This window comes from Trichechus manatus, unplaced genomic scaffold (assembly GCF_000243295.1).
Source record: "Trichechus manatus latirostris isolate Lorelei unplaced genomic scaffold, TriManLat1.0 scaffold00025, whole genome shotgun sequence".
Lineage (NCBI taxonomy): Eukaryota > Metazoa > Chordata > Mammalia > Sirenia > Trichechidae > Trichechus > Trichechus manatus.
Genome location: NW_004443961.1, coordinates 2,555,012 through 2,581,667, shown reverse-complemented (window position 1 = coordinate 2,581,667; position 26,656 = coordinate 2,555,012). Strand labels below are relative to the sequence as shown.

The following is a 26,656-nucleotide window of genomic DNA, read 5'->3' as shown; positions in this document are numbered from 1 at the left end:
AACAGGCTACCTTTTCCCTAAATGGTTGCCATTTTCTTTTCCCCACATTTGATTCCAGACAGAAAGGAGGAGAGGGCATTTCCACTACACTCAATTCTTTGATCTCCTCATCTTGCTCTTCCATTGCAAATGAGCTAGTCTCTAGCCACAGGAATACAGGTGGCCACGCAGCACACAGAATTCAGTATGGTACAGAGGACCTGTTCAGAGTTATGCATTTTTGTCTTGGTTTCTTAATGAACGTGGGCATACAATTGACCTTTAGTCTTTGGTTTCCTCATCTGTTGTTGTTATTAGGTGCCATCAAGGTAATTTAGACTCATAGCGATCCCGTGTGACAGAGTAGAACTGACCCATAGGATTTCCAAGGCGGTAATCTTTACGGAAGCAGACTGCCGCATCTTTCTTCTGTGAAGCAGCTGGTGGGTTCGAACCGCTGACCTTGTGGTTAGCAGCCGAGTGCTTAACCACTGTGCCACCAAGGCTCCTCCATAATTTCCTATGTGTTTCAAAATTTAGGGGCTCAGGAATAGACACTAAAAAAAAAAACTCAAGCAAAACTAAATAGACTCAGGCAAAATACACCTAATGTCAAGAACTTCATTAGCATTCCTGCTAGAAGGCAGCTCGGGCCGATCTCGGAAGCCCTGGGTTCATGAGATAAAATGAGACTGTGGGAGATGAAGGGAACAAAGCTGCTTGAATTTCCTCCTCAGTGCCTGAAGGAAGATTTTTTTAATGGTATTCCTTCTGGGTTTTTTCAGATAGCTAGGTGCTTTGATATGATGAGATTTTAAACATAGTTAATGAACGTGCACCTGTTGAGCCTTTCTAAGCTGAATATTTAGACTTTATATCTGGGCATCATTTTATTCCCCTGCAGTTTGAAGTGGATATAACTAGACATGCAGAGATGAATATTGATTTTTATCAGCTTTCTAACCTGTATGTTCCTGAGGGAAGGGATGATTGATTTTTTTCCTAATTATTTTTATTTTCCACCAAAGTAAGATGTAGATGAAAACATCAAATAATAATAAAAAGGCTTATAATGAAAAATAGTAGCTGTCTGCTGCACCTCTTCTCATTCCCAGACTGATCTCCTAAGGCAATCACTTTCAACTCTTTTCACTGTTTTTTTCTATTATTTATCTACATATTTCTTCATAAAATTATTCTATCTTTATTCTAGTCACTCTCTGGTTGAGAATTTAGCTCTTCTACAGAGTGTCGCCTTGACTTATCAACGCACCACCCCTCACACACGCCATCCTCTCAGTATATCTAGTGTTGTTAGGTGCATGACGTCAGTTCTGACTCACGGTGACCCTGTGTACAACAGAACGAAACACTGCCCGGTCCGTCACCATCCTCACAATCGTTGTTACGTTTGAGCCCATTGTTGCAGCAACTGTATTAATCCATCCCATGGAAGGTCTTCCTCTTTTTTGCTGACTCTACTTTACCAAGCGTGATGTCCTTCTCCAGGGACTGGCTCCTTCTGATAACATGTCCAAAGTACGTGAGATGAAATCTCACCATCTTCACTTCTAAGGATCATTCTGGCAAGTCCTCAATTCCTTCACAAGCCCTGGCGGTGCAGTGGTTAAAGCCCTTGGCTGCTAACAGAGAGGTTGGCAGTTTGAATCCAGTGGCCACTCTATGGGAGAAAGATGTGGCAATCTACCTCCATAAAGATTGCTGTTGCCGTTGTTAGGTGCGATCGAGTCGGTTCCAACTCACAGCGACCCTGTGTACAACAGAACGAAACACTGCCTGATCCTGTGCCATCCTCACAATCATTGTTATGCTTGAGCCCATTGTTGCAGCCACTGTGTCAGTCCATCTCATTGAGGGTCTTCCTCTTTTTTGCCAGCTCTCTGCATTTATTTTGTATCCATAAAGGTTATAGCCCTGGAAACCCTATGAGGCAGTTCTACTCTGTCCTATAGAGTCCCTATGAGTCGGCATCGACTTGACAGGAACGGTTTGATTTTTTTGGTTTTCAATTCCTTCTCTAAACCCTTGGGGCCGGATACATTTCAGAACTTAGAATTTGTAAGACTTGAGAAAGGCAATATGATCATGTACCATATATGACTTAATGCCCCAGGGGGATCTAAGGTGATACCCCGTAATGAAGCACACTACATTTCTTTAACAAAACATATGAATATTGATGCCAAGGGGAATAAGTAAAGACTAGAAATAGACTCATGTCAGTTCATGTCATTAAATGATGTTGCTGCAGACTTCTGGGATTTCAGCGTTTGAGAAAAGGGAATATGGCCCTGTATCATTATTTGGTTAAATGAGAGATCGATGTTTGCATTAACATGATGATGTCAATACCACTCAGTGCCGAGTCAGATGGTGTACTAGGTGTACTATGATTATGCTTATTTTATCAAATAATCTCCCCCCTCCTTTTGAGTTAATTGCCTTGTTTTTCATTAGCTTAGTTTTCTGTATGAACCAAAAACCAAACCAGCTGCCGTGGAGTCGATTCCAACTCATGGCGACCTCTTGGGTGTCACAGTAGAACTGTGCTGCGTTGGGTTTTCAATGGCTGGTTTTTCAGAAGCAGATTGCCAGGCCTTTCTTCTGAGATACCTCTGGGTGTCCTCAAACTGCCAAACTTTTGGTTAGCAGTGAGCATGTTAACCATTTGTGCCACCCAGGGACTCCAGTTTTCTGTATACTCATGGCTAATTGTTTCCACATCCGTACAGTGCTGACACATGCCTATCAATCTTGACTCTATGGAGGCCTTCCTCCTGTTATCCTGGGCCTTCTCCACCAGACAGGAATGGGTTGCTATCTCTCCAGTCTTATTGCCTGGTGTCATCCTTGAACTTACCATCACCATTAGTTTGCCTTTCCCTTCGTTGGTCTACACCATCATTGCAGCAAAGGATGTTCCCTACCAGCTTTGGAGAGAAGGGGCTTGAGAAGTTATTTTTGATTGAGTCCTCGTATGATCATTTGGCTAGGTGAAGAGTTCTAACTTGAAAACAATTTTTACTCAGCATTTTACGGCTTCTATTTTTGGTTTCCGGCTTCTAATTTTACTACTGAGAAGTCCAGTGCCATCTGACTCCTGAACCTTTGGAGTGACATAGTTTTTCCCTCTGGAAGCTTTTAGTATCTTCTCTTTATTTCTAGTGTTCTTGGTGTTGGTCTTTTTAATTCCTGTGCTCAACTTCCAGTGATCATTTTTAATCAGAAGACTCATGTCCTTCAATTCTTAGAGTTTTTCTTTTATTTTTGCCTTTGATGATTTCCTGTCTCCATTTTATCTAATCTCTTTGGAATGCCTATCAAGCTTGGGGCTCAGAACATCTTTCTCTGATGCTTCCCAAGCAGTGAAACAGGTCAGTTTTCTAAGGCTGCCTCATATTCGTCTGCCTTGAAATTGAAAAATCACCAAGCAGTCATTAATCTTTTGATACCAATACATGAGATTTAGATGGGGACATAGGAATGATGTTACAATAGTGCTCTGTCTCTGTCCACCTCTGAAAACATCCTAAATAAAATTAATGTTCTATTTTAATAGACACAGAGGGCAAGGATGGGGCCGGTGACCATCAAATGAGATTCTAGTCCCTGGATTTTGTTCTTTTACTTATTAGCTCTGGGATCTTGGGCCAATCCTTTGAACTTCTGTGTTCTTTAGTTTCCTAGTTTATAAAATGAGTAGAATGATAGTTGTTGTTACTTGCTACAGAGTAAACTCCAACCCATGGGGACCTTATGTATAACAGAAGGAAATGTCGCCTGGTCTGCACCATCTTCGTGAGCATTGGCATAGAATCATAAAAGCCAGTTGCTGTCAAGTCACTTCCAGCTCATGGGCCCCCATGTCTGTCAGAGTAGAACTATGCTCCGTAGGGTTTTCAGTGGCTGATTTTTTAGAAGTAGATCACCAAGCGCTTCTTCCGAACTGCCTCTGAGTAAACTCGAACCACCAAACTTTAGATTAGAAGCTGAGTGTGTTAACTATTTGCACCTCCCAGGGACCCCATAAATGGCACCTACTGTATATTGTTATGAGAATTAAATGAGTTAATACATGTAAAGTCCGTCGAAAAATGCATGGTATGCTTGTCATGATCAAGAAATGTTAGCTATTACTATTATTGTTTGTTATGGTTACGACAGCATCTCTGGTTTCTTAGGCCGTCCTCATTCCTTCGTTCGTGTATCTCTTTCACGTACAATTTGATAAATGGCCATGAAAAAGAGTCTCCCTAAGGGGACAAGAATCGTAATGCTGATCACCAGGTCTACCTGACTAGAAAGTGCCAGCTTCCAGCCTGCTAGTCTGGCTGCTCGTTTGCCCCCTAATGAATCTGCCTTTCCCCTGAAATCTGTAGATGCCAGGAACAAAAAGCAAGTGCGCGCCTCCCAGCTTGGGGGATGACAAGCCGCCATATAAGTGCAGGTTCTGACAGCCCATTTAAGAAGATAGTCCATCTGGTTATACGTGGATACATGGTCAAAGACTGGGAATAGAGATAATAATGTGACAGAATTTTGATTATTTCCAGTGCGAGGTTGTTTTTACAATAAATAAGAGTAACAATAAATAAATAAAAGGGAGTGCTTTGAATTCCAGGCATCCCTGGGTGGCACAGATGGTTAAGTGCTCGACTACTAGCCAAAAGTTGGCTGGTTCGAACCCGCTCAAAGGGACCGCAAAAGGCAGACCTGGTGATCTGCTTCCGAGAGGTTACAGCCTTGAAAAGCCTGTGGAGCACAAGTTCTCCTCTGCTCCGTGGGGTCTACTTGAGTCAGAATCAGCTTGATGGCGACCATCAACCACAGAATTCCAAGCCCAGGACACACAGGAAGGAAGAGGCAGTAGCTGAGAAGGTAATCTGCCAGGTTAAATGCCTCTTGTTAGACTGTGCAAGCTTTTCTCCGCAAACAGCTTTCTGACTTGCTTTGCCATTCTCTTTTCTGTCCCCTCCGATCCTCTGTCTACTTTTCTTTTTCTTGCTTTAAGGCAAAGTTATATTTTAGCTGTCACATGATACCTGCATGGAATTGAAGAATGGGCTTTGTCTCGGAAGGCAGGTGAGTGCACCCTTCAATCAGAAGTCAGGAGTCAACTTCTGTGTCTGTTGTCTTTTGCTCATTAGGAATGATGTTCCCGGTGTTCAGTGACATCCACCTGGCCCCCTTTTCTGAAGAACAGCTCTACATGGAACTCTACTCCAGAGCCAACTTTTGGTAATGTTCTAACTTCCCTTCCTTTTCCTTCATGATCAACCAGTTTGTCAGCTATTGACATTTTAGACTATATAATGTGAGGGGCAGTCCTATGCCCTAAGGAGCCCTGGTGGCACAGTGGTTAAGCACTCGGCTGCTAACTGAAAGGTTGGTTGTTTGAATCCACCAGCTGCTCTGTGGGTGAAAGATGTGGCAGTCTGCTCCCATAAAGATTTGCAGACTTGGAAACCCTGTGAAGCAGTTCTGCTCTGTCCTATAGTCAGAACCTGCTCGATGGCAATGGGTTTGGTTTTGGTCCTATGCCCTCTAGGATGTTCAGCAGCATCCCTGGTCTCACCCACTCAATGCCATTAGTACCTCCCCATAGTGACAATCAAAAATGTTTCTAGGTATTTCCAAATGCCCCCTAGGGGTAAAATCACACCTAGGTGATAACTACTGGAGCAGGCAAACCAAGTAGCTGCTTATACAGTATCAGACATCCAAAGGCTACCCTGCCGCTAAAATGACAACATCTCTCCCTGCCTGCTAGTCTTCCCTTTCCACCATTCCCCATTCATTCCTTTGGCTTAGGATAATCACTTCTGTTAGAATGTGCCTTTGACGGAGAGCATATCAATCAGTAGCCCTCAATGTACATGAGTTGGTCACATCTTTTTTACAGTGTTCCCTTTAATTGGCTGTTGGCTTTTGGGCACCTTACTTTCCCTTTCTGAAACTTGGTCTCCTCATTTGTAAGATGAGAACGAGTACAAAACTCTGCCAGTTCTAAACCATTCCTTCTGGGATTCTTTTCTGAGCATTGAATAAAGAAGAGGCCAGAAGGAAAACGAGGGTATTGGAACCCAAGGAAGGGAGATCTAGAATAGATCATCCACGTGGGAATGTTATGGGTGGGCGGGTGTGCACACACGTGTGTTGGCAGCTGGGTGAGGATGGTTGCTGAATTTAAGATTTGGGTTCCAGCTGAGGTGTGGAGAACTCTGCAACACAGAGATGTCCAAAGTCAATTCCTGGACTTTCCATTTCGTAATCCGACCAGTATCCTTGGTGAAGGGGCAGCAAATAGGGGTGCTGTGACTTCCTGGGTTAAAAAGTTCTTTGAGGAGAGTGGTCAGAGGGCTAAGATTTTTCCCTCTTCCACTGATTTTTTTTCTTGCAAAATGGACTTTCCTACCACAAATTCATGTTGGTGCCCCCAGGTGGCACAGGTAAGTGCTCAGCTACTACTGAAAGGTTGACAGTTCAAATCCACCCAGAGGTGCCTTGGAAGAAAGCCCTGATGATCTACTTCTAAAAGATCACAGCCATTGAAAACCCTGTGGAGCATAGTTCTGCTCTGAAACACATGGGGGCGCCATGACTCAGAGCTGTTTTGATGGTAACTGGTTTGGTTTTTGGGTTTTGTTTTTGGTACTGTGGATCCATAGAGTTTCATGGTTTCTGCTCAGTCTGTAATTCTGAGATTTCAAGCCACAGCCATTTTCCAATGGGGGTGCAATGGCTTCATGGTATGTGTGGGGAAGAAAGAGGAGTCTAATCTTAATAATCGTCATTAATCTTTGAGTTCATGCTAACCCTAAGTGTCTGTATTTCAAATGTGACCCCCTGAGCCAGTGGAGGGGCTGAAGAAGAGTTGGGAAATACGGCAACAGAGTAGACCAGCCTTGTGGGGAGGGATTATTTTCTGGGCCGTCCTTATGTGACCTCCCAACCATATCACCAACTGTCTTCTTATTGCCTTGGGCATATTAATAATCAATCACAGTAGATTACCTAAGCTCCCCATCAGCCTACAAACATATTGCTAAAACAAACAAGCAACAAAACTCCCAAAAAACATTCTATAGACCTCAGTCCCTGACAGCCACTGGCTCATCTCTCTAAGCCCTTTTGAAGCAAAATTCCTCAGAAGACCCCTGAGACTATGGTCCCCAGACACCCTACTAACTCAGAACTGAAGCCACTCCCGAAGTCCACCTCCCAGCCAGAGACTGGACAGACCTGTAAACAAACAATAACACGTGAGGAACGTGCTTCTTGGGTCAATAGAGTGTACCAGACCGAATGGGCAACACCTGCCCAAGAGCAAAGATGAGAAGACAGGAAGGGACAGGAAAACTGGATGAATGGACACAGGGTGGAAAGGGGGGAGTACTGACACATTGTGGGGATTGCAACCAATGTCACAAAACAATATGTGTATAGATTTTTGAATGAGAAACTAATTTGTGCTGTAAACTTTCACCTAAAGCACAATTTTAAAAAAAACCTCAAAAGAGTTGCCTATACTCACAGGCTCCAGGTCCTCCAATTTCTCTCTGAAGCCATTCTTCCAAAACAGCTCTTATGAAGGTCACCTGAGCCCTGTTTGCCACATTGTTAAATCCAGTGTTTGGTTCTCACTTCTCAATTTACTCAACCTATTTATTGAAAGGAAAGATGTCACCTTGAAGACTAAGGTGCGCCTGACGCAAGCCCTGGTGTTTTTCCAATCACCTTATACACATGAGAAGCCTGGATGATGAATAAGGAAGACCGAAGAAGAATTGGGGCCTTTGAGTTGTGGTATTGGTGAAGAATACTGAATATACCATGAACTGCCAGAAGAACGAACAAATCTGTCTTGGAAGAAGCACAGCCAGAATGCTCCTTAGAGCAAGGATGGCGAGACTGTCTCACATGCTTTGGACATGTTATCAGGAGGGACCAGTCTCTCGAGAAGGACATCATGCTTGGTAAATTAGAGGGTCAGCAAAAAAGAGGAAGACCCTCAACGACATGGATTGACCCAATGGTTGCAACAATGGGCCCAAGCATAACGATTGTGAGGATGGCACAGGACCAGGCAGTGTTTTGTTCTGTTGTACATGGGGTCGCTATGAGTCAGAGTGGACTCAACAGCACCTGACAACAACAATAACAATACTTTACTCAAGGGCAGCACGTAGCGGTAACTGAAACACGTTGACCCACACTCTTGACTTTTCTCCTGCCTCCCTGGTCCCTTTCTCATGCAGGCCTCTGAGGCTGTTCCTCATGTCCCCAACTTGCTGATGTTGCATGCCCCAGAATGTAGTCTCTGGACCTCTGCTGTGCCTACAGTTACTCCCTTGGTGAGCTCAGCCATCCCCATGGCCTCAAACACCATCTGTCTGCTAATGATTTCCAAGTGTCCATCTCCAGCCCAGACCTGACCCCTGCACTCCATATTTTCATAGCCATCTACCTCTTGGACATCCCCTTAGAGAAACTTCTTGTTGTTTTCAACTCATATAGACCCCATGTTACAGAGCATAACTGTCCCATAGGGTTTTCTTGGCTATAATCTTTACGGAAGCAGATAGCTAGGTCTTTAGCCTATGCAGTGGCTGGGTGGGTTTGAACTGCCAACCTTTTGTTTAGCAGCCAAGCGCTTAACCATTGCGCCACCAGGGGTCCTTTTGGAGAAACTTATCCATGTCCAGAACTAAACTTCTCATCTCCCCCACCCCACCCCAGACCTGCATCCCAACTGATGACAACTTTATCCTCCCAATTATTCAGGCCCAAAACCTTCAAATCCTGTCTTAGTCTGTCCCCCCATATCTGAACCATCAAGAAATCTTATTGGCTCAACCTTCACAGTATATCCAGAATCTGACCAATTCTCACTGCATGGTATTTGTTGGTGATTTGAACGCCATCGCCTCTCATCTAGATGATTGCAATAGCCTCCTAATATGGCTACTGTCAGTATAGCCAAGTCCTTACGTTTCCTTCCCTGTCTGACCCCATTTCCTGCAACCAGGCTCACTCTGCTTCAGCCACACAGCCCTCCTAGCTGTTCCTCAGACACATCGGACTGCTCCCATCTACCCCAGGGCCATTGCACTAGCTGATCCCTTTACCTGGAATGCTTTATCCTCAATATCTGCATGGTTAATTCCTTCACCTCCATATAGCCTTTGCTCCAATGCCATTTTCTCTTTGAGACCACCCCCGACCACTTATTTAAAATTGCAGTCATACCACTGCCGACCCCTCTTTTTCTGCTTTGTGTTTTCCCTTTAGCACTTAATCACCTTCTGTCTTAGTCTCCTGGTGCTGGTGCTGCTGTAACACAAATCCCACAAGTGGGTGGCTTTACAGAACAGAAATTTATTTTGTCACAGTTCTGGAGGCTGAAAGTCCAAATTAGGGTCTCAGCCTCGTCAATTGCTTGCTTGTTCATAGCCCTGGGCATTTGTGGGTTCCTTGGCTTGTAGATAACCTCACATGGCGTCTGTCTTCTCCCCGCGTATGTGTGCTTCTGTGTCTGATCAGCCCTTTTTACAACTCAGAGGTGATTAGGTTTAGGATCCACCCTACCCTATTAGGTCACTGACATAACAAAAGAAAAACTATTTCCAAACAAGGTCATATTTACGCAGGTACAGGGGTTAGGATTTCACACATATTTTGCGGGGGGGACATAATTCAGTCTATGTTGTTGTATGCCATCGAGTTGATTCCGACTCATAGAAATCCTGTATGACAGAGTAGCATTGCTCCATAGGGTTTCCTAGGCCGTAATCTTTATGGGAGCAGATCGTCAGGCCTTTTCTCCCATAGAGTGGCTGATAGGTTAGAACAGCTGATCTTTCGGTTAACAGCTGAGCTATTAACTGTTGTGCCACGAGGGCTCCTTATTCAATCTATAACACCTTCTGAAAGATACATAATTTCTTTATTATTGCTTATTGTCTGTCACCCTGCTGATGGAATATAAAGACCAGAAGGACAGGAAATCTGTCCACTTTCAGTAACGTGTCCCAAGCACTCTACACAGTGCCTGCCACCAGTAGGCCCTTGGTAAATATTTGTTGAAGAAATAAAAACTCTGCTAGTCTCCAGCATGTGCAGAAATAACTACTGTTCAGATTTCAACTGATATCTTTCCAGTTTTTTAATTCTTTTTCTTTACAAAATTAGAACCAGCCCATAAACACCATTTTATAACTTGATTTTATTTTTTTACTTTGATAATACTTCATTAACTAGTTCTCGTATCTTTAAGTTATTCTTTAGTTACACACTATTTCTTTTGTGGCTATATTATACTATATTGATCCCAGCCCTGATGTTTGATATTAAATTATTTTAATCACTTTGTATAAGAAACAACACCGAGGTGAGTCTCCTTTTATAGTAATCTTCCTGTGCATTCTGATCATCTCTTTAAGAAAAGTTGCTAAAAGCAAAATCACTGGACCAAAAGGTGTGAAGTAGAACTTTTTTAAAAAGTTACTCTTACATATTGCCAAGTTGCCCTCTAGAAAAGTTTTGCCAATTAACACTTCCGCCAGTGGTATATGAGAATGTCTGCTGAGTCTTGCCCATACGGGGTATGTTTTTTAAAATGCCAATTTGATTTGCAAAAAAAAAATGGTGGCCAGTTTATTTTTAATCTGTATTTTTTTGATAGCGGGTGAGTTTGAACGGTTTTATTTTTAGTCAATAAGGACAAAAAATGTTTTTTAAGTGTATCGAGTTATCAAAATGCACAGCCTTTCCTCTTCTTCTAATCCTCCTCTCTTTCTAGAGGTTTCTGCGTTAGACTGCTGGCATTTGGGCTCTTTGTGCCCTTGATCCAGGCACAGGACGTAATGAACATTGAAGGAATCTCAGAAAGCTTGTTGATTTCCATAAGAAGGAAGGGGAAGGCTGGCTGGGGACAGAAAGGGTGGCTGGGTAGAGAGAGAGAGTGGCTGGGAGGAGAGAGAGGGGGTCACAGAAAATGAATTTGGGTGAGTCGTGAGGCAATGAGCTGAGAGACCAAGTAACAACAGCAAGCCTAAATCAGATCATTGGACATAAATGAGCCCATTGTCTGTCCTGACCTGACTTTCCTATCAACAACACTTAGCCCAGCTGGTTCGTTCTTCACTGCACTTCAGGAGCCTACACCTGGTTTTCTTCCTCCGCTACCGGCCCCTAAGGAGCCCTGGTGGTGTACTGGTTAAGCACTTAGCTGCTAACCAAAAGGTTGGAGGTTCAAACCCACCCAGTGGCTCCACAGGAGAAAGTCCTGGTGATCTGCTTCCTCAAAGATTACAGTCAAGAAAACCCTATGAGGCAGTTTTACTCCGCCACATCGGGTCACAATGAGTCAGAACGACAGCACACAACAATGACTGCCCCCCACCCCTACTTCTCAGTATCCTTTGCAGTCCCAAATCTTTAACGTTGTAACTCCAGGTTTAGTTCTTAGAGGTCTTCCCTGAGAACATATTCAGGGGGAAGGTCTTCTGTAGTACATCCTTCTAGCATTCCCACCTCCCTGAGCCTCCTGACCCCTTCTTCAGTCTGTGCTGCAGAAGTTCTGGAATCTTCATCTCATTTAATATGGCCATCACAATGACCAGTCTTCAAAGAGACATTCCAGAAGACTGTTAGGACTGATTCCTGGTGTCTTGCTAGAACGCTCAGTTCTATGACTGCACCACGTCAATGAATTCTACCCCTTCCCTGGCTTATATTTTACCCTCCTTAGTCCCTCATCCCCAAAATCCACTCCCAAACACATTTCCCTGGCTCTCAGCAGAAAATGGACTTCCTGGGAGGTGAAAATGGGTAATGCACTTGGCTGCTAATTAAAAGGTTGGGGGATCAAGTCTACCCAGAGGCATCTCAGAAGGAAGGCCTGGTGATCTACTTCCAAAAAATCAGCCATTCAAAACCTATGGCCAAGGCACAACAATTAGTCTGTATTCACCTAGAGCAACAGAGGAAGAAGAGTCAAGAATAGGAGGAGGATATGGAATGTATGGCTAATTGCCTCCATGAACAACTACCTCCTTTGCCATGAGACCAGAAGAAGTGGATGGTGCCTGGCTACCATTACTGAACATTTTGATCAAAGATTCTATAGAATAATCCTGATCAAAAGGAGGAAAATGCAGAACAGAATTTCAAATTCTGATGGACTTCAGACTGTCTAGAGCCATGGAGGGTGGATGAACCCTTGAAACTATTGCCCCGAGATAATCTTTAAACCTTAAATCAAAAATATCCCCTGAAGTCTTTTTAAGACCAAAAAATAGTTTAGCTTAACTAGTAAAAATATGTCTGCCTTGAGCATTATACTCTTTTAAGAACAATCTATATGGGATCAAATTGACAGCAGCAACTCGAAAGATTACATAGGAACCTTAGGGGACAGTGAGTTTATGTTAATGGGGAAGGACAACTCAGAAAAGGAGGATGAGAATGGTTGCACAACTCAAAGAATGTAATCAGTGTCACTGAACTGTACGTGTAGAAATGGTTGAATTGGTGTATATTTTACTGTGTATATTCTCAACAACATAATAAATAAAAAAAAAAAAAAAACCAGTGGAGCACAGTTCTACTCTGACACACATGGGGTCACCATGAGTTGGAGTCAACTCGATGGCAGTCAGTAACTGGTAGCAGAAGATACCCAGTTTCTACAATTTCTGTTATCTCCTCCTTGAGTAGGAATTTTACCTCCTGCTCCGCCGGCTGAGCTTGAGTTATCAGCCTGACAGCATTAGGGACTATTAACCTCAAGGCGGTGGGTGAATGATAGGCAGATCTTGAGCAGAACAAAAATTACCTTGCATGGCTGGGGCTTCAGGAAAAGTCACTGAGCAGCCTCCAGGCAAGGGGAGGCTCTTCTCTGGTGAGAGAGAGGTGAATTCTGCTTCTGCTGGTCTGAAGAACTTGGGGGGATTTGGAAGGTGTTTTCGGGATTCTCAGCCTTATCCAGCCAACTAGCCGAATGCCAGGTCTCAGGACCATACTCTTTCCCCATGAGAGCAACTAACTTTGTTTGTGTTTTTTTTTTTGCTGCAAATATATATATATATACATACATATATACGTATTTAGATGAAAGTTTACAGAGCAAACTAGTTTCTCATTAAACAATTAATACACATATTGTTTTGTGACATTGGTTACCATCCCCATGACATGTCAACACTCTCTCTTCTCGACCTTAAGATTCCCCATTACCAGCTTTCCTGTCCCCTCCTGCCCTCTCATTCTTGCCTCTGGGCTGGTGTGTCCATTTAGTCTCGTGTTGTTTATGGGCCTGTCGAACCTTTGGCTGAAGGGTGAACCTCAGGAGTGACTTCACTACTCAGATAAAAGGTTTCTGGGCACCATACTCTCAGGGTTTCTCCAGTCTCTGTCAGACCAGTAAGTCTGTTTTTTTTTTTTTTTGGTAAGAATTTTATAGTACATTTTTCTCCACCTCTTTCCGGGACCTTCTATTGTGATCCCTGTCAGAGCAGTCAGTGGTGGTAGCCAGGCACCATCTAGTTGTGCTGGACTCAGTCAGGTGGAGGCTGTGGTAGTTGCGGTCCACTAGTCCTTTGGACTAATCCTTCCCTGATGTCTTTGGTTTTCTTCATGGTCCCTTGGAGAGCCCTAACTTTGAACAGACCTGCCAGGATTGCACACTGAGTCACCCTGAAGCTCTTCTGCTCACAGTTTACTAGCTGTGGGGCGAGGGGTGGAGCAATTTCAGCTTCATGGCTAGGGCTTGTACTTGTGAAATTCTGCAGCTGATCCTCAGCGCAGTATACGCCTGGGAACTCCAAGGAGATGGGCATTTCCTTCAGTTCTGCTAGACAGGCAGTCTGGATTTCCCAGTGGGTCTTAAGTTGGTAGTTGGCTGCTATGAGATTATAATTTTCTTTTTTCAAAGCCACCAATGCTATTAACAGAGACTGGCCTACTCCTCAACAAATATAATCACCATCACCCCAAAACATCTCAAGCATGCAGCCACCGTATGTCCCCGCACTTCCCCTCCTACCTTTCCTGCATCCCTGTTAACCACTCCTGAGACCATTAGCGATTGTGATAAAGCTGTATGCCAAGGGCTACCACCCCACTCGCCACCAGCACTGAGGGGTCCATTGTCATCAGACTGGTGAGTAATTCCATCCTGGGGGTCTACATCTAGGGCCAGTTGTCTCGGGTTCTCCAGAAGGCAGGGCTTTAGGCAAAGCTTCGAGTCCTTGCGTGGTGCAAATGGTTAATGCTCTCAGCTGCTAACTGAAAGATTGAAAGTTCAAGTCCACCCAGAGGCACCTCAGAAGAAAGGCCTGGTGATCTACTTCTGAAAAATCAGCCATTGAAAACCCTTAGGAGCACAGTTCTACCCTGGCACACAAGGGGTTGCCATGAGTCAGGGTTGATTCCATGGCAGCTGGTGGTAAGGCAAAGGTTATTCCATTTTATTAGGGAATGGAATCTCAGTGAAGCACGAATGAGGAGGAAGGAGAGCGAGGCAGGGAAGGAGGGAGAGTTAATGCAAAGATGCATTACTGAGCTGACCACTACCCGGGATCAAATACCAAGAGATTGCTTAATTTCACCAGGCCGTATTGGACAGGTTGAATGGACTACATCTCAGGCCAGTTTATGCAGAGAATGGGAAGAAAAGAATATATCCTCTGGTTCTTAGCTCCCCATTGGTCAAACGCTCACCCCTAGACATTAACTACCCCACACTTCTGGGTCGTGCCTGTGTGGACACCAAATGGGTCTCATGGCATCTCATGGCTCAACAGGGATGGCCCTGGCAGAAGGTGAGAGGTACAAAGTGCACACCTGAGATGAGGTACTGTCAGGCTGTGCCTGTATGAGGTCAGGTGATGAGCAATGAACCTGTTTTCCCCCTCGCTCCCGCCAGCCTGGGTAACCACTAAAAAACTTTGGTCTCTGTACCCTTGCCTCTTGATTAAGCAGTTCCATCTGTGGGGATATACCTGAAAAAATTGAAAACAGGGACTCAGACAGATACTTATACACTAATGTTCATTGCAAAACTATTCACAATAGCCAAAATGTAGAAACAGCCTAAATGTCCATCAGCAGATGAATGCATAAACAAAATGTGGTACATACATACAATGGAATATTTCTCTGCCATAGGGAGAAACGAAGTCTTGATACATGCCACAAGATGGATGAATCTTGCAAACATTATGCTGAGTGAAGTAAGTCAGTTCTAAAAGGACACATATGGTACGGCCCCACTTAAAGGAAGAAAGCTTCTTAATGGGGGGTGAATGGATTTTTTGTTAGGATAGAATGAAGATGCAAAGGTTTCTAGTAGAGTAAAAGATCTGACTTATGCTTTGAGAGCACATATGAGTTTATACGAGCAAGAGAAAGGTTTGCTTAGATCACAGAAGCTCCCCTCTGTTGAATCTTAAAGACCGACGCTGACTTCTGCAATAGGGCGTAAGGCTATGTATGCCACCATCCTTCTCAGGCACACCCAGGCCACTGGTGGGCAGGGGAGATGTGTGGAGAAGGAGGAAGGACAAAAGACCAAGGCAGACCAGAGGAGAGACCATGAGAAGGAGAGTGTGCAGGGAGGGAAGGTTCTCTAATGCCTCTTGCCTTAGTTACCTGTTGTTGTTGGCGCCGAGTCGAAGCCGACTCGTGGCGACCCCCCGTGTTGCACAGTAGAACTGCTCCATACAGTTTCAAGGGTGGGATCTTTTGAAAGCACATCTCCAGGCCTTTCTTCTGAGACACCTTTCGGCTAGTAGTCTAGCAGACTCCATTTTAGTTACCCAGTGTGTCCGTAACAGCAATACTACAAGTGGTGACTTTAAGAATAGAGATTTATTTTCTCACAGTTCAGGAGGTTGAAAGTCCAAATTCACAGTATGACTCTAGGGGCAGGTCTTTCCTTTTCTGTAGCCCGGTGAGGTCCTAAGCATTCCTAGATGTCTGTCTTCCCTCTGTGTGTGTGTCTGTGTCTGTTCTGCTCTGTTTATACCTCAGAAGTGATTAGATTTAGGATCCACCCTAAACTCTGATATGACCTCATTCACATAGCCAAAGAAAAACCCTATATCCAAACAGAGTCATAGTTACAGGTACAGCAGCTGGGATTTTAACATGTATTTTGGGGAATGGAGAGGACACAGTTTAATGACACCTCTCCAAGCTAGGCTCTGTGTCAGAATCCATGTGACGGGGAATGGGGTGCTTCATCCTCCCTACAATGGGTATGTTTAGGAGTTGCTGGTAGGAAGCTTGTTTTTCTTCTGGTCTAGATTTGCGGTCCTTCCAGATGTGGCATGCATTATGCATTTGCAGGGCTTCCAGATGTTGCATGTGTTACGGCAGATGGGGAAGGGGAGTAGAATTGGAAATGTGAAGCCAAGAGGCAAGACAGGCATCTATTCATCCCCTTCTGTGCTCCTAAAGAGGCCGTGCCTTAACTTGGAAAATACGACCCCACGTGCCGAGAAAATAATGAAATACCCCCTCAACTTCCAAGTCGGCAGATGACTTTGCTGATCCAACCTCCCACCCACAAGGTATCTTAAGAGACCCAGAGAGATACTGGCTTCCATCTGCTTTAATTATTTTATGATACATTTCAGAAGGAGGTTGAGATTTCTGAGAATTAGAAATGTGGTCTAGTCAGAAAGTGCTTCAAACCCAGGCAGTGGGCTCTGTGCCCACGGCTCTCTGTCTGCCCCAGAAACAGTGCCTGTTGGCATTGCACTGCCTGTGGCTGCTGAGCTGTAAGTGGTACCCAGCACGCAGAGCAGATGGCACAGATGCACCCCTCTGCGAGCTGAGGTTGTCTCCTGAGAAGAGAGAGCAGTTTTCAGCCTTGCTTTGAAGTGGACGGCTCGTTTTGCCCCTTGGGGTTTTCTCATTCACCTGCTTTGGCCCAGATTTTTAGGGCAGCTAAATCCCTGGGTGGCACAAACCTTCTGCCCTTGACTACTAACCTAAAGAGCCTTGATGGTGCAGTGGTTGACAGCTCGGCTGCTAACCAAAAGGTCAGCAGTTTAAAACCACCAGCCGTTCCTCAGAAACCCTATGAGGCAGTTCTACTCTACCCTATAGGGTCACTATGAGTCGGAATTGACTCGACGGCAATGAGTTTACTCACTTAAAGGTGGGCAGTTTGCACCTACCCAGTGGTAGCATGGAAGAAAGACCTGGTGAACTGCTTCCGTAAATATTAAAGCCAAGAAAACTCTATGAAGCAGCTCTATTGTGTAACACATTGGGTCGTCAGGAGTCGGCATCAGCTGGACGGCAACGGATATGGATTGGGGTTTTAATTTAGTAGTCCTCACTCCTGGTTGCACATTGGAATTACCTGTTGAGATTTTAAAACAAACAGGCATTAGGGATGCATCCCAGACCAAATACATCACAACTGGGGGGCATGTGGTCCAGGCATCAGGGCATTGGTGGTTCAGTGGTAGAATCCCCACCTTCCATGCGGGAGCCCCAGGTTCATTGCCAGCCGATGCACCTCATGCACAGCGACCACCCGTCTGTCAGTGGAAGCTCATGTGTTGCTGTCATGCTAAACAGGTTTCAACAGAGCTTCCAGACCAAAAAAGACTAGGAAGAAACACCTGGCAATTACTTCTGAAAAGCAGCCAGTGAAAACACCATTGTTGTTGTTTGTGCTGTCAGGTTGGTTCCAACTCATAGCAACACCATGTACGACAGAACAAAACACTGCCTGGTCCTGCGCCATCCTCACAATCATTGTTACGTTTGAGCCCATTGTTGCAGACACTGTGTCAGTCCTTCTCGTTGAGGGTCTTTCTCTCTTTTTTGCTGACCCTCTACTTTACCAAGCCTGATGTCCTTCTCCAGGGACTGGTCCTTCCTGATAACATGTCCAAAGTACATGAGACGAAGTCTCACCATCCTCACTTCCAAGGAGCATTCTGACTGTACTTCTTCCAAGACAGATTTGTTCATTCTTCTGGCGGTCCATAGTATATTCGATGTTCTTCATCAACACCATAATCCAAAGGCATCAATTCTTCAGGCTTTCCTAATTCATAGTCCAGCTTTTACATGCATATGAGGCGAATGAAAATACCATGACTTGGGTCAGATGTGTCGTAGTCTTTAAAGTGACATCTTTGCTGTTTAACACTTTAAAGAGGTCTTTTGCAGCTTATTTGCCCAATGCAATATGTCATTTGATTTCTTGACTGCTGTTTCCATGGGTGTTGATTGTGGATCCAAGTAAAATGAAATCCTTGACAACTGTAATCTTTTCTCCATTTATCATGATGTTGTTTATTGGTCCAGTTGTGAGGATTTTTGTTTTCTCTGTGTTGAGGTGTAATCCATACTGAAGGCTGTGGTCTTTGATCTTCATCAGTAAGTGCTTCAAGTCCTCTTCGCTTTCAGCAAACAAGGTTGTGTCATCTGCACATCACAGGTTGTTAATGAGTCTTCCTCCGATCCTGATGCTGTGTTCTTCTACACAGAGTTCAACTTCTCTGATTATTTGCTCATGGGCCGTGGATCATAACAACTCAGTCTGCAGCTGATCATGGGGATTGCACAGAGCCAGGCAGCATTTCGTTCCATTGTGCACGGGGTCACCATGAGTTGTGGGCTGACTCGATGGCAGCTAACAGCCACTATAGTTGAGGCATCAGCACTTTTTAAAAGCATCCCAGGGAATCCCAAAGGACAGATAAGACAGAGACTTTCTGGGCTCTCTGGAAAATTCTCTCTCTGTCCTTTCCCCTCCCTCCCTCTCATATAGACTTTTCTACAATGATTTATTTTCCTGAGAACATTCCCACTCTCATTCTAAATACAGGAAAGATTATTTAAACCTAAGGTGGTCTGTTTTCAAGCATTTTCCTAGAATTTTAGGAGCTTTGTTTTCAATATTTGCATCTATAGAGTTATCTGCAGACACGATTTGGTTTTCCCTCTGGGCCAGCTTGACTCTGGTACTTGTTGGAAGAAAGATATTATGAAATGAGTAATGAAGCTGAAGAAACATGGATGAATGATTTTCCACTTCTCCATAATCCTTATTGCCACCTGTGCCCACACAAGGGGCCATTTAGGACACCAAGTCCTTCCAGTCCATTCACTGATTTGTTCATTCATTAAATAAAGAAATACAGAGAGATCAATATTTTTAGCCCTGACAATATGCCAGGGACTTGCTTAGTGCTAAATATACACTGATAAGTAAGAAAATGTTTCTGCTTTTCAATGGGTGAAAATTAAATTTAATTGTAACATTAATTGTAACACAAGGTTTTAAATTTTTAAATGGAAATATTTGAGCTGTATCTCAAAGATTGAGTAGTAATTAGCAGGGCAAAAGAGGAACAGAGACATTCTAACTAACCAACCAGCCAGTTGCCATCACGTTGAGTCAACTCCAACTCATGGTGACCCCATGTGTGTGTGTCAGAGTAGAACTGTACTCCATAGGGTTTTTAGTGGCTGATTTTTTGGAAGTAGATCACCGGATCTTTCTCTGAGGCACTGCTGCTGGACTTGAACCTCTAACCTTTTGGTTACTAGCCGAATACTTAACCATTTGTACCACCTAGGGACTCCTGGGGCATTCTAGGCAGAGGCAGAGGGAAAAAGCTTAGAGATGAACAATGGTCTGGGCTCTTCCAGAATCAGCAAGTAGCTCATAGGGCTTGAGTTGAGTTGAGCTGAGTTGAGTTGAGCTGAGCTGAGCTGAGTTGAGTTGAGTTGCATGTTGAATTGAGTTAAATTGAGTTCCATGTTGAGTTGGGCTGAGTTCAGTTGAATTGCATGTTGAGTTGAGTTGAGCTGAGTTGCATGTTGAGTTGCATGTTAATGACTGGCTGTTGACGTAACATCACTAGATCTGCCCGTGAGCGTATTTGAAGTTTTGACTCATGATTTACAGTCTTGCTTTATCCGATCCTTCCATCAAAATCCAGCTACACCATGATTATTTTTATGTATAGTCTGTGTAGTGCCCACCTCCTTCCCTACAAGTTGATGGGGGTAGGGGTTGAGGAGGATGGGGGCTGATGAATTGCATTGCTATGATTTTTCACCCTCTTTTTCCAAAATGTTCCTCTCCCATTAATATAAACTCACTCTCTAAATTTCCTATTTAACCTTTCAAGTTTCTGATGTCAATTTGATGCCCTATAGAGTTTTCAAGGCCGTGATCTTTTGGAAGCAGATTGCCAGGCCTGTCTTCTGAAGCACCTCTGGGTGGCTTCAATCCACCAAACTTTCAGCTGGTAGTCAAGCACTTAACTGCTTACTCCATCCAGGAATTCCTTCTGGCTCTCTAGTGGAAAAAAAAAAAAATCCTGATGTGAACCATTTGCCAATTTCTGTGGGGTAAATACTCCCACTGTGGCTGATTTCAAGCTACCAATGTGTCAGCTCTGATGAGCTGTACAAGCCGGCTCCATTTCACCCTCGGGCATAGCCCTTGTTCACAGGTGACATGCTGCGTGGTATCGCCATCACAGGAAATGCCCTCGTGAAGGTGCAGACCAGTGGGAATGGGAGAACAGGAGAGGGAGCTCTGTCTCCTAAAACAGCAGGAGTGTTGAGAGGCTTTGAGATCAAAAGTCATGCTCAGGTTGGGGTAGTGTGAAGACCAAGGGATTGTATGTTAGGACTTGGACAGCGTGACACAGAGCAACCTGTGAGCATGTGGTCAAGGGAGGGGGCTGAAAGCCCTTCCTGCCCCATGTATCCTCAGTAATCTCCCCACAAGTAATCTCCTTCAATTCAAGTACCTTCCTTTTCTTGCTCTCTTCCCACTCCAGGTCAAGTAAAAAAAAATAGCACTTGCCCTCAGGTCGGCTCCAATTCATGGTGACCCCATGTGCGTCAGGGTAGAACTGTGCTCCACAGGTTTTTTGATGGCTGAGTTTTCGGAAGTGGAGCACGATGTCTTCCTTCCAAGGTGCCTCTGGGTAGACTCAAACTCCAACCTTTTGATTAGCAGCTGAGCGCATTAACCGTTTACACCACCCAGAGACTCCCCAGGTTAGGTGCAGGTCTGCAGATTTTCCAGAGAGTATTCCTCCTGTGCCACTCCCGAGAGACCAGTGCCCTTGGCACATTCTAGCACTGACTCCAGGGCTAACTTGGAGCCTCACAGCACATCACAGCTGTGGGGGGCTGAGGACTTGGGTGAGGGACAAGATGCACGGTGTGTCTCTCCATTCAGCACCTACCTGTCACTGAACTGTGCATTTGTGCCTCCTATTTTAGGTGCCAGCAGTGCTTCTGTGGGGTCCACCTGTCCAGTCTCCGGGGTACTGCCGTGGACAAATACTTCAGACAGCCGATCCTAGTGAGTGTGCGCTGTTCTTACAGGCTTTCTGCCCGTGTGTTTACATATTGACTCACACACACACACTCACTCACTTGCTCATTCATTCACTCATTCACTTACGTGTGCACACACGCACTTACTCATTCACTCACTCATTTTCTATCGTTCATTTAACTCACTCATTCACTCACTCACCCATTCACTCACTCATTCACTTACTCATTCTCTAACTCAGTTACTCGTTCACTCACTCATATATGCACACATGCACCCATTCATTCACTCACTCATTCACTCTATCACCCATTCACTCACTCACTCATTCACTTACTCATTCTTTCACTCACTCGTTCACTCACTCATTCACTCACGCACTCACTCATCCACTAACTCATTCACTCACTCACTCATTCACTTACTCATTCTCTCACTCACTCGTTCACTCACTCATTCACTCACTCACTCACTCATCCACTAACTCATTCACTCACTCACTCATCCAGTCACTCATTCACTCACTCACTCACTCGTCCACTCACTCACTGACTCACTCGTAACACTTACTCACTTGGCATATACTGTTCTTCCAGGCCGTGTGCTTAGCTGTCACCAGAAGAGAAGGAAGTAGCTCCAGGAGCACCAAGTTTTCAAGGCTTCCAGCTCTGGTTTCCCAGTCAATTAAGAAAATAGTCAGAGAAGGATATTGTTGAAAACAAGAAGATTATCTGTCTTAGTTATCTAGTGCTGCTATAACAACAATACAAGTAGATGTTTTCAACAAAGAGAAATTTATTCTCTCACAGTCCAGCAAACTACATGTCCAAATTCAGGGTGTCAGCTCCAGGGAAAGGCTTTCTCTCTCTGTCAGCTCGGGAGGGAGGTCCTTGTCATCAATCTTCCCTTGGTTTGGGAGCATCTCGGTGCAGGAACCTCAGGTCCAAAAGACGTGCTCTGCTCCGGCCCTGCTTTCTTGGTGATATGAGGTCCCCATGTCTCTCTCCTTGCTTCTCTCTTTTATATCTCAAAAGAGATTGGCTTAAGATACTATCTAATCTTGTAAATCTCATCAATATAACTGCCACTAATGCATCTTATTACATCATAGTGAATCCATCTTATCACATAGGGAAATCACATCAGATAATAAAATGGTAGACAGTCATAGAATACTGGGAATCATGACCTCGCCAAGTTGACAGATACTTTTGTGGGACGCAATTCAATCTGTGACATTATCTAACTACCTTTCAATAAGTAACTTCAAATCCCCCCATTGCCCTGCCCCACCCCATACACACACTCAGCCCTCATACATGTTCAATAATTCACACCCCCATTGATTCCAGTGGCCCAGATACAATAGAAGAGGCAGCACTGCATAATAGTTAGAGCAGGAGCTTTGCTGTCAAACAGATTTGGGTTCCAATGGTGGCCCCATATAGCTTTGTAAACTTGGGCAAGTTTTTTTTTTTTTTTTTTTTTAATTGTTGTACTTTAAGTAAAAGTTTACAATTCAAGTTAGTCTCTCATACGAAAATTTATACAGACATTGTTATGTGACCCTAATTGCTCTCCCTATACTGTAATAGCACAGTCCTCCTTTCCACCCCTGATTCCTCATGTCCATTCAGCCAGCTCCTGACCCTCTTTACCTTCTCATCTCACCTCTGGACAGAAGCTGCCTGTCTAGTCTCATGTTTCTACTTGAGCTAAGAAGCACACTCTTCATGATTATTATTTTATGTCCCGTAGTCCAGTCTAATCTTTGTCTAAAGAGTTGGCCTCAGGAATGGTTTTAGTTCTGGGTTGACAGAGGGTCCAGGGGCCGTGCTTTCTGGGGTTCCACCAGTCTCAGTCAGACCATTAAGTCTGGTCTTTTTACTAGAATTTGAGTTCTGCACCCCACCTTTCTTCTGCTCCATCCGTGACTCTCTGTTGTGTTCCCTGCCAGGGCGGTCATTGGTGGTAGCCAGGCACCATCTAGTTCTTCTGGTCTCAGGCTGATGCAGTCTCTGGTTTATGTGGCCCTCTCTGTCTCTTGGGCTAATACTTCCCTTGTGTCTTTGGTGTTCTTCATTCTCCTTTACTCCAGGTGGTTGGGACCAATTGATGCCTCTTAGATGGCCGCTTACTAGTTTTAAGACCCCAGATTCCACTCACCAAAGTAGGATGCAGAACATTTTCTTAATAAGCTTTGTTATGCTAGTTGACCTAGATGTCCCCTGAAAGCATGGTCCCCAGACCCCCACCCCTGCTACTCTGTCCCTCGAAGTGTTTAGTTGTATTCAGGAAACTTCTTAGCTTTGGTTTAGTCCAGTTGTGCTGACTTCCCCTGAGGTATGTGCCATCCTTCCCTTCGCCTAAGATAATTCTGGTCATAGTGCCTGAAAGAAGAGCTACAACTGTTTGAGTGCTCTACTGGGCACTGTGCTAAGTGTTTTACAAGCACTGGCTCATTTTCCAAGAGGGCTTTCAATAAATGTGAGTTTTGGGCCCTTTTCCTCCACTTGAAAAGACTCTGAAATGAGGACTCTACCTTGCTTGGGTCCATTTTCTTGGATGGTGATATGAATCCCTTTTGGGTGAACTTTTGCTAACATACTGACCTTTCTCCCTGAGAAGATCAATATTAGTTTGTTTGTTTGTTTTTTCTGGGTAAGAAAATTAAGACCCAACCAGGCTCTGATTTGCCTGGAGCTACTGGGGAAGCCAGGGTCACACTTTAGAAGGTGCCACTGGCTAACTCAAACTATCATCCATCTTGAGATAACAGAGGGTGCTGTGTCAGTCAGGATAGGCTCACACATGCTGCAGTAACAAAAACAAATCCTAGTGGTTTATAATAAATAACACAGGTGCCTTTGCCCCTACACTCTCTATCTATTGTGGACTGGCTTCAGCTCTGCTTGGTGTCAGCCACTCCCGTAACTAGGCTGATAGAGCAGACTATATCTGGAACAATGCTTCTCACCTAGTAAAAAGAAAGATTCCTAGGTGGCACAAATAGTTAAGCACTCAGCTAAGGGAAAGATTGGTGGTTCAAACCCACCCAGAGGCACCTCAGAAGAAAGGCCTGGTGATCTGCTTCCAAAAGATCACAGCCAATGAATACCCTGTGGAGTGCAGTTCCACTCAGCACACCTGGGCTCACCATGAGTCGGAGATGACTTGACAGCTATGAGCTGGTTGGTTTTGGTCACCTGTGTACTGAGTCATCCTCTCTCCAGGGGTCAAACCCAGCTCCAGAGGCTTCACCTGCCCTGTGGAGTTCTAGATCATCCCAGTGCAGCGGTGTGGCCTTGCAGGGTTTTGACAAGAAGCTTCTCCAGGGTGTTGCATCTCCTAGCAGGAATCACAGACTGCTGGAATCTTGCTGCCCAGCCAAGAGGGCTTACGAGAAGGAAGCCAGCCGATCATCTGTGGGTGTTCCCACTGATCTCACAAATGTGTCTAGGGTACCTGTTTGCAGAAAAATAATTCTGAGTGTTTCTTCTTTCTTATTTCTTTGCAGAGTAGAAATCCCCTTTGTGTTCCACATGGCACAGCCTGACCTCCTCATCCACGGCCTGGACTTCTGGTTTGAGGTGGCCTTCGTTGGGTCTCTGTATGTATCTTTCCCCTACTAAGCCCATCGTGCACCCATGCTATTCTCTATGATTTGTAATCACCATCTGAAAAATCTTAAAAAATCAATTTAAATAACAATACTGCCTGTTTTTCCGGTTTTCAAGAAATTGAACACTGATGTTAATGTTACACTGAGATTTTAGAGAGAAGTGAAAATGGTATCATTTTCTATAGTATTCCATCAACCCTAACTAAAATACTGTAAAAACCTCTTAAACCAATTGGATTAAATTTGGAGGCACGAGAGAGGATCTGTGCTTTTTCAACCTTCTTCTTTTCTGTGTCCCTTGGTGGTACAAACAGTTAACACGCTGGCTGCTAACCGAAAGGTTGGAGGTTATAATCTACCCAGAGGTGCCTCAGAAAAAAGGCCTGGTGATCTACTTCCAAAAAATCAGTCATTGAAAGTCCTATGGAGCACAGTTCTACTCTGACACACATGGGGTCGCCATGAGTAGGAATCGACTCTGTGGCAACTAACAACAGCGACATCCTTACCTTCAAAGGAGCCCATAAGTTAAAAAGAGTGAAAACCGCTTATCATCCTAAATCCCTAGTCCAATCCATTAATGTGGGCCTGGAGCCCAGTTGGCCTTTAACGCTTTTCTTGCCTCTCACGGTGACAGTCTGGCTGTCCACAGCCCACACAGAACTTCTGACTCACTGGTACCAGGTACGCGGCCTTCTCCAGACACCTCTCTTTGCCAAGGAAGGTGAGACACTCTCTCAGGGAAAGTACTGTTTGTAGCCAACAAATGGTAAGCAGGAAAGCAAGGACGTGATTTCCCCTCTGTTTACTGGACATACGGTGGTTCAGTGGGAGAATTCTTGCCTTCCATGTGGGAGATCCGGGTTCGATTTCTGGCCAGTGTACCTCATGTGCAGCTACCCCCCATCTGTCAGTGGAGGCTTGTGTGCTGCTATGATGCTGAACATGTTTCAGCGGAGCTTTGAGACTAAGGCAGACTAGGAAGAAAGGCCTGGTCAGACACCATCTACTTGTGAAAACCGTGAAGATCACAACAGTCCAAGCCAAAGCTGTTTCTGCGGGTGGTGCAGGACCAGGCAGCCTTTTCGTCCATTGTGCATGGGTTTGCCATGAGTTGGGGGTGGACTCAATGGCCACTAACCACAGCTGGGCATTGAGTGATGGGAGTGAGAAGAGCTGGCCAGCCCCTGAGACTCAGCCCCTAGAAATGGAGAGCAAGCTTTGCAAAGGCCCAGCTGAGTGTGCACTGCTGCCCTTAGCTACAAAACCTGCAGGATGAATTCCACTCTCTGCCTGAGTGTGCAAGGAAGAGGAGCTTCAGATAAAGTCCAGGGCAGCGTTCTCCACTGACCACGGAGGAGGGAAGGAAATCCATTAGCTCACGGGAGCTCGTGCCAAAGGCTTGAATTATCGACCCCAGAGCAGCTCCCTGGGCTTACTTACATCTGTCTAGCCGCACACCCCCAAATATAGAGCAATAGAATCGATCGGTACTGCAGGGGCCGCATGAGGTATAGGCTGTGCTGGCTGCATCCCGACGGTGATGGAGTTCTGAGGTCTCTGCAGCAATTACCTCGATTTGTCCTCATTTTTAAGATGCTCTCTTTCCCTTCACTGTGTTGAGCTCTGCCGGGTGAGATAGAGGAGGGGGGACGTGGAGTGACCCAAGCGCTCTCAGGGTGTGAAGGCCACTC

At 44.8% G+C, this 26,656-nt stretch overlaps 1 protein-coding gene across 1 annotated transcript in view; it reads left to right on the top strand.

Moving 5' to 3' along the window:
- LOC101354667 (histone-arginine methyltransferase CARM1-like) overlaps positions 1–25,721 on the top strand; it is an 87,597-nt gene extending 61,876 nt beyond the window's left edge. Inside the window, exons 6-9 of the mRNA XM_023728562.1 lie at positions 5,148–5,238; positions 21,283–21,402; positions 24,831–24,956; positions 25,598–25,721. Coding sequence (XP_023584330.1) covers positions 5,148–5,238; positions 21,283–21,402; positions 24,831–24,956; positions 25,598–25,721 — 461 coding nt within the window. The remainder of the gene's footprint in view (positions 1–5,147; positions 5,239–21,282; positions 21,403–24,830; positions 24,957–25,597) is intronic.
- The last annotated feature ends 935 nt before the right edge of the window (positions 25,722–26,656 follow it).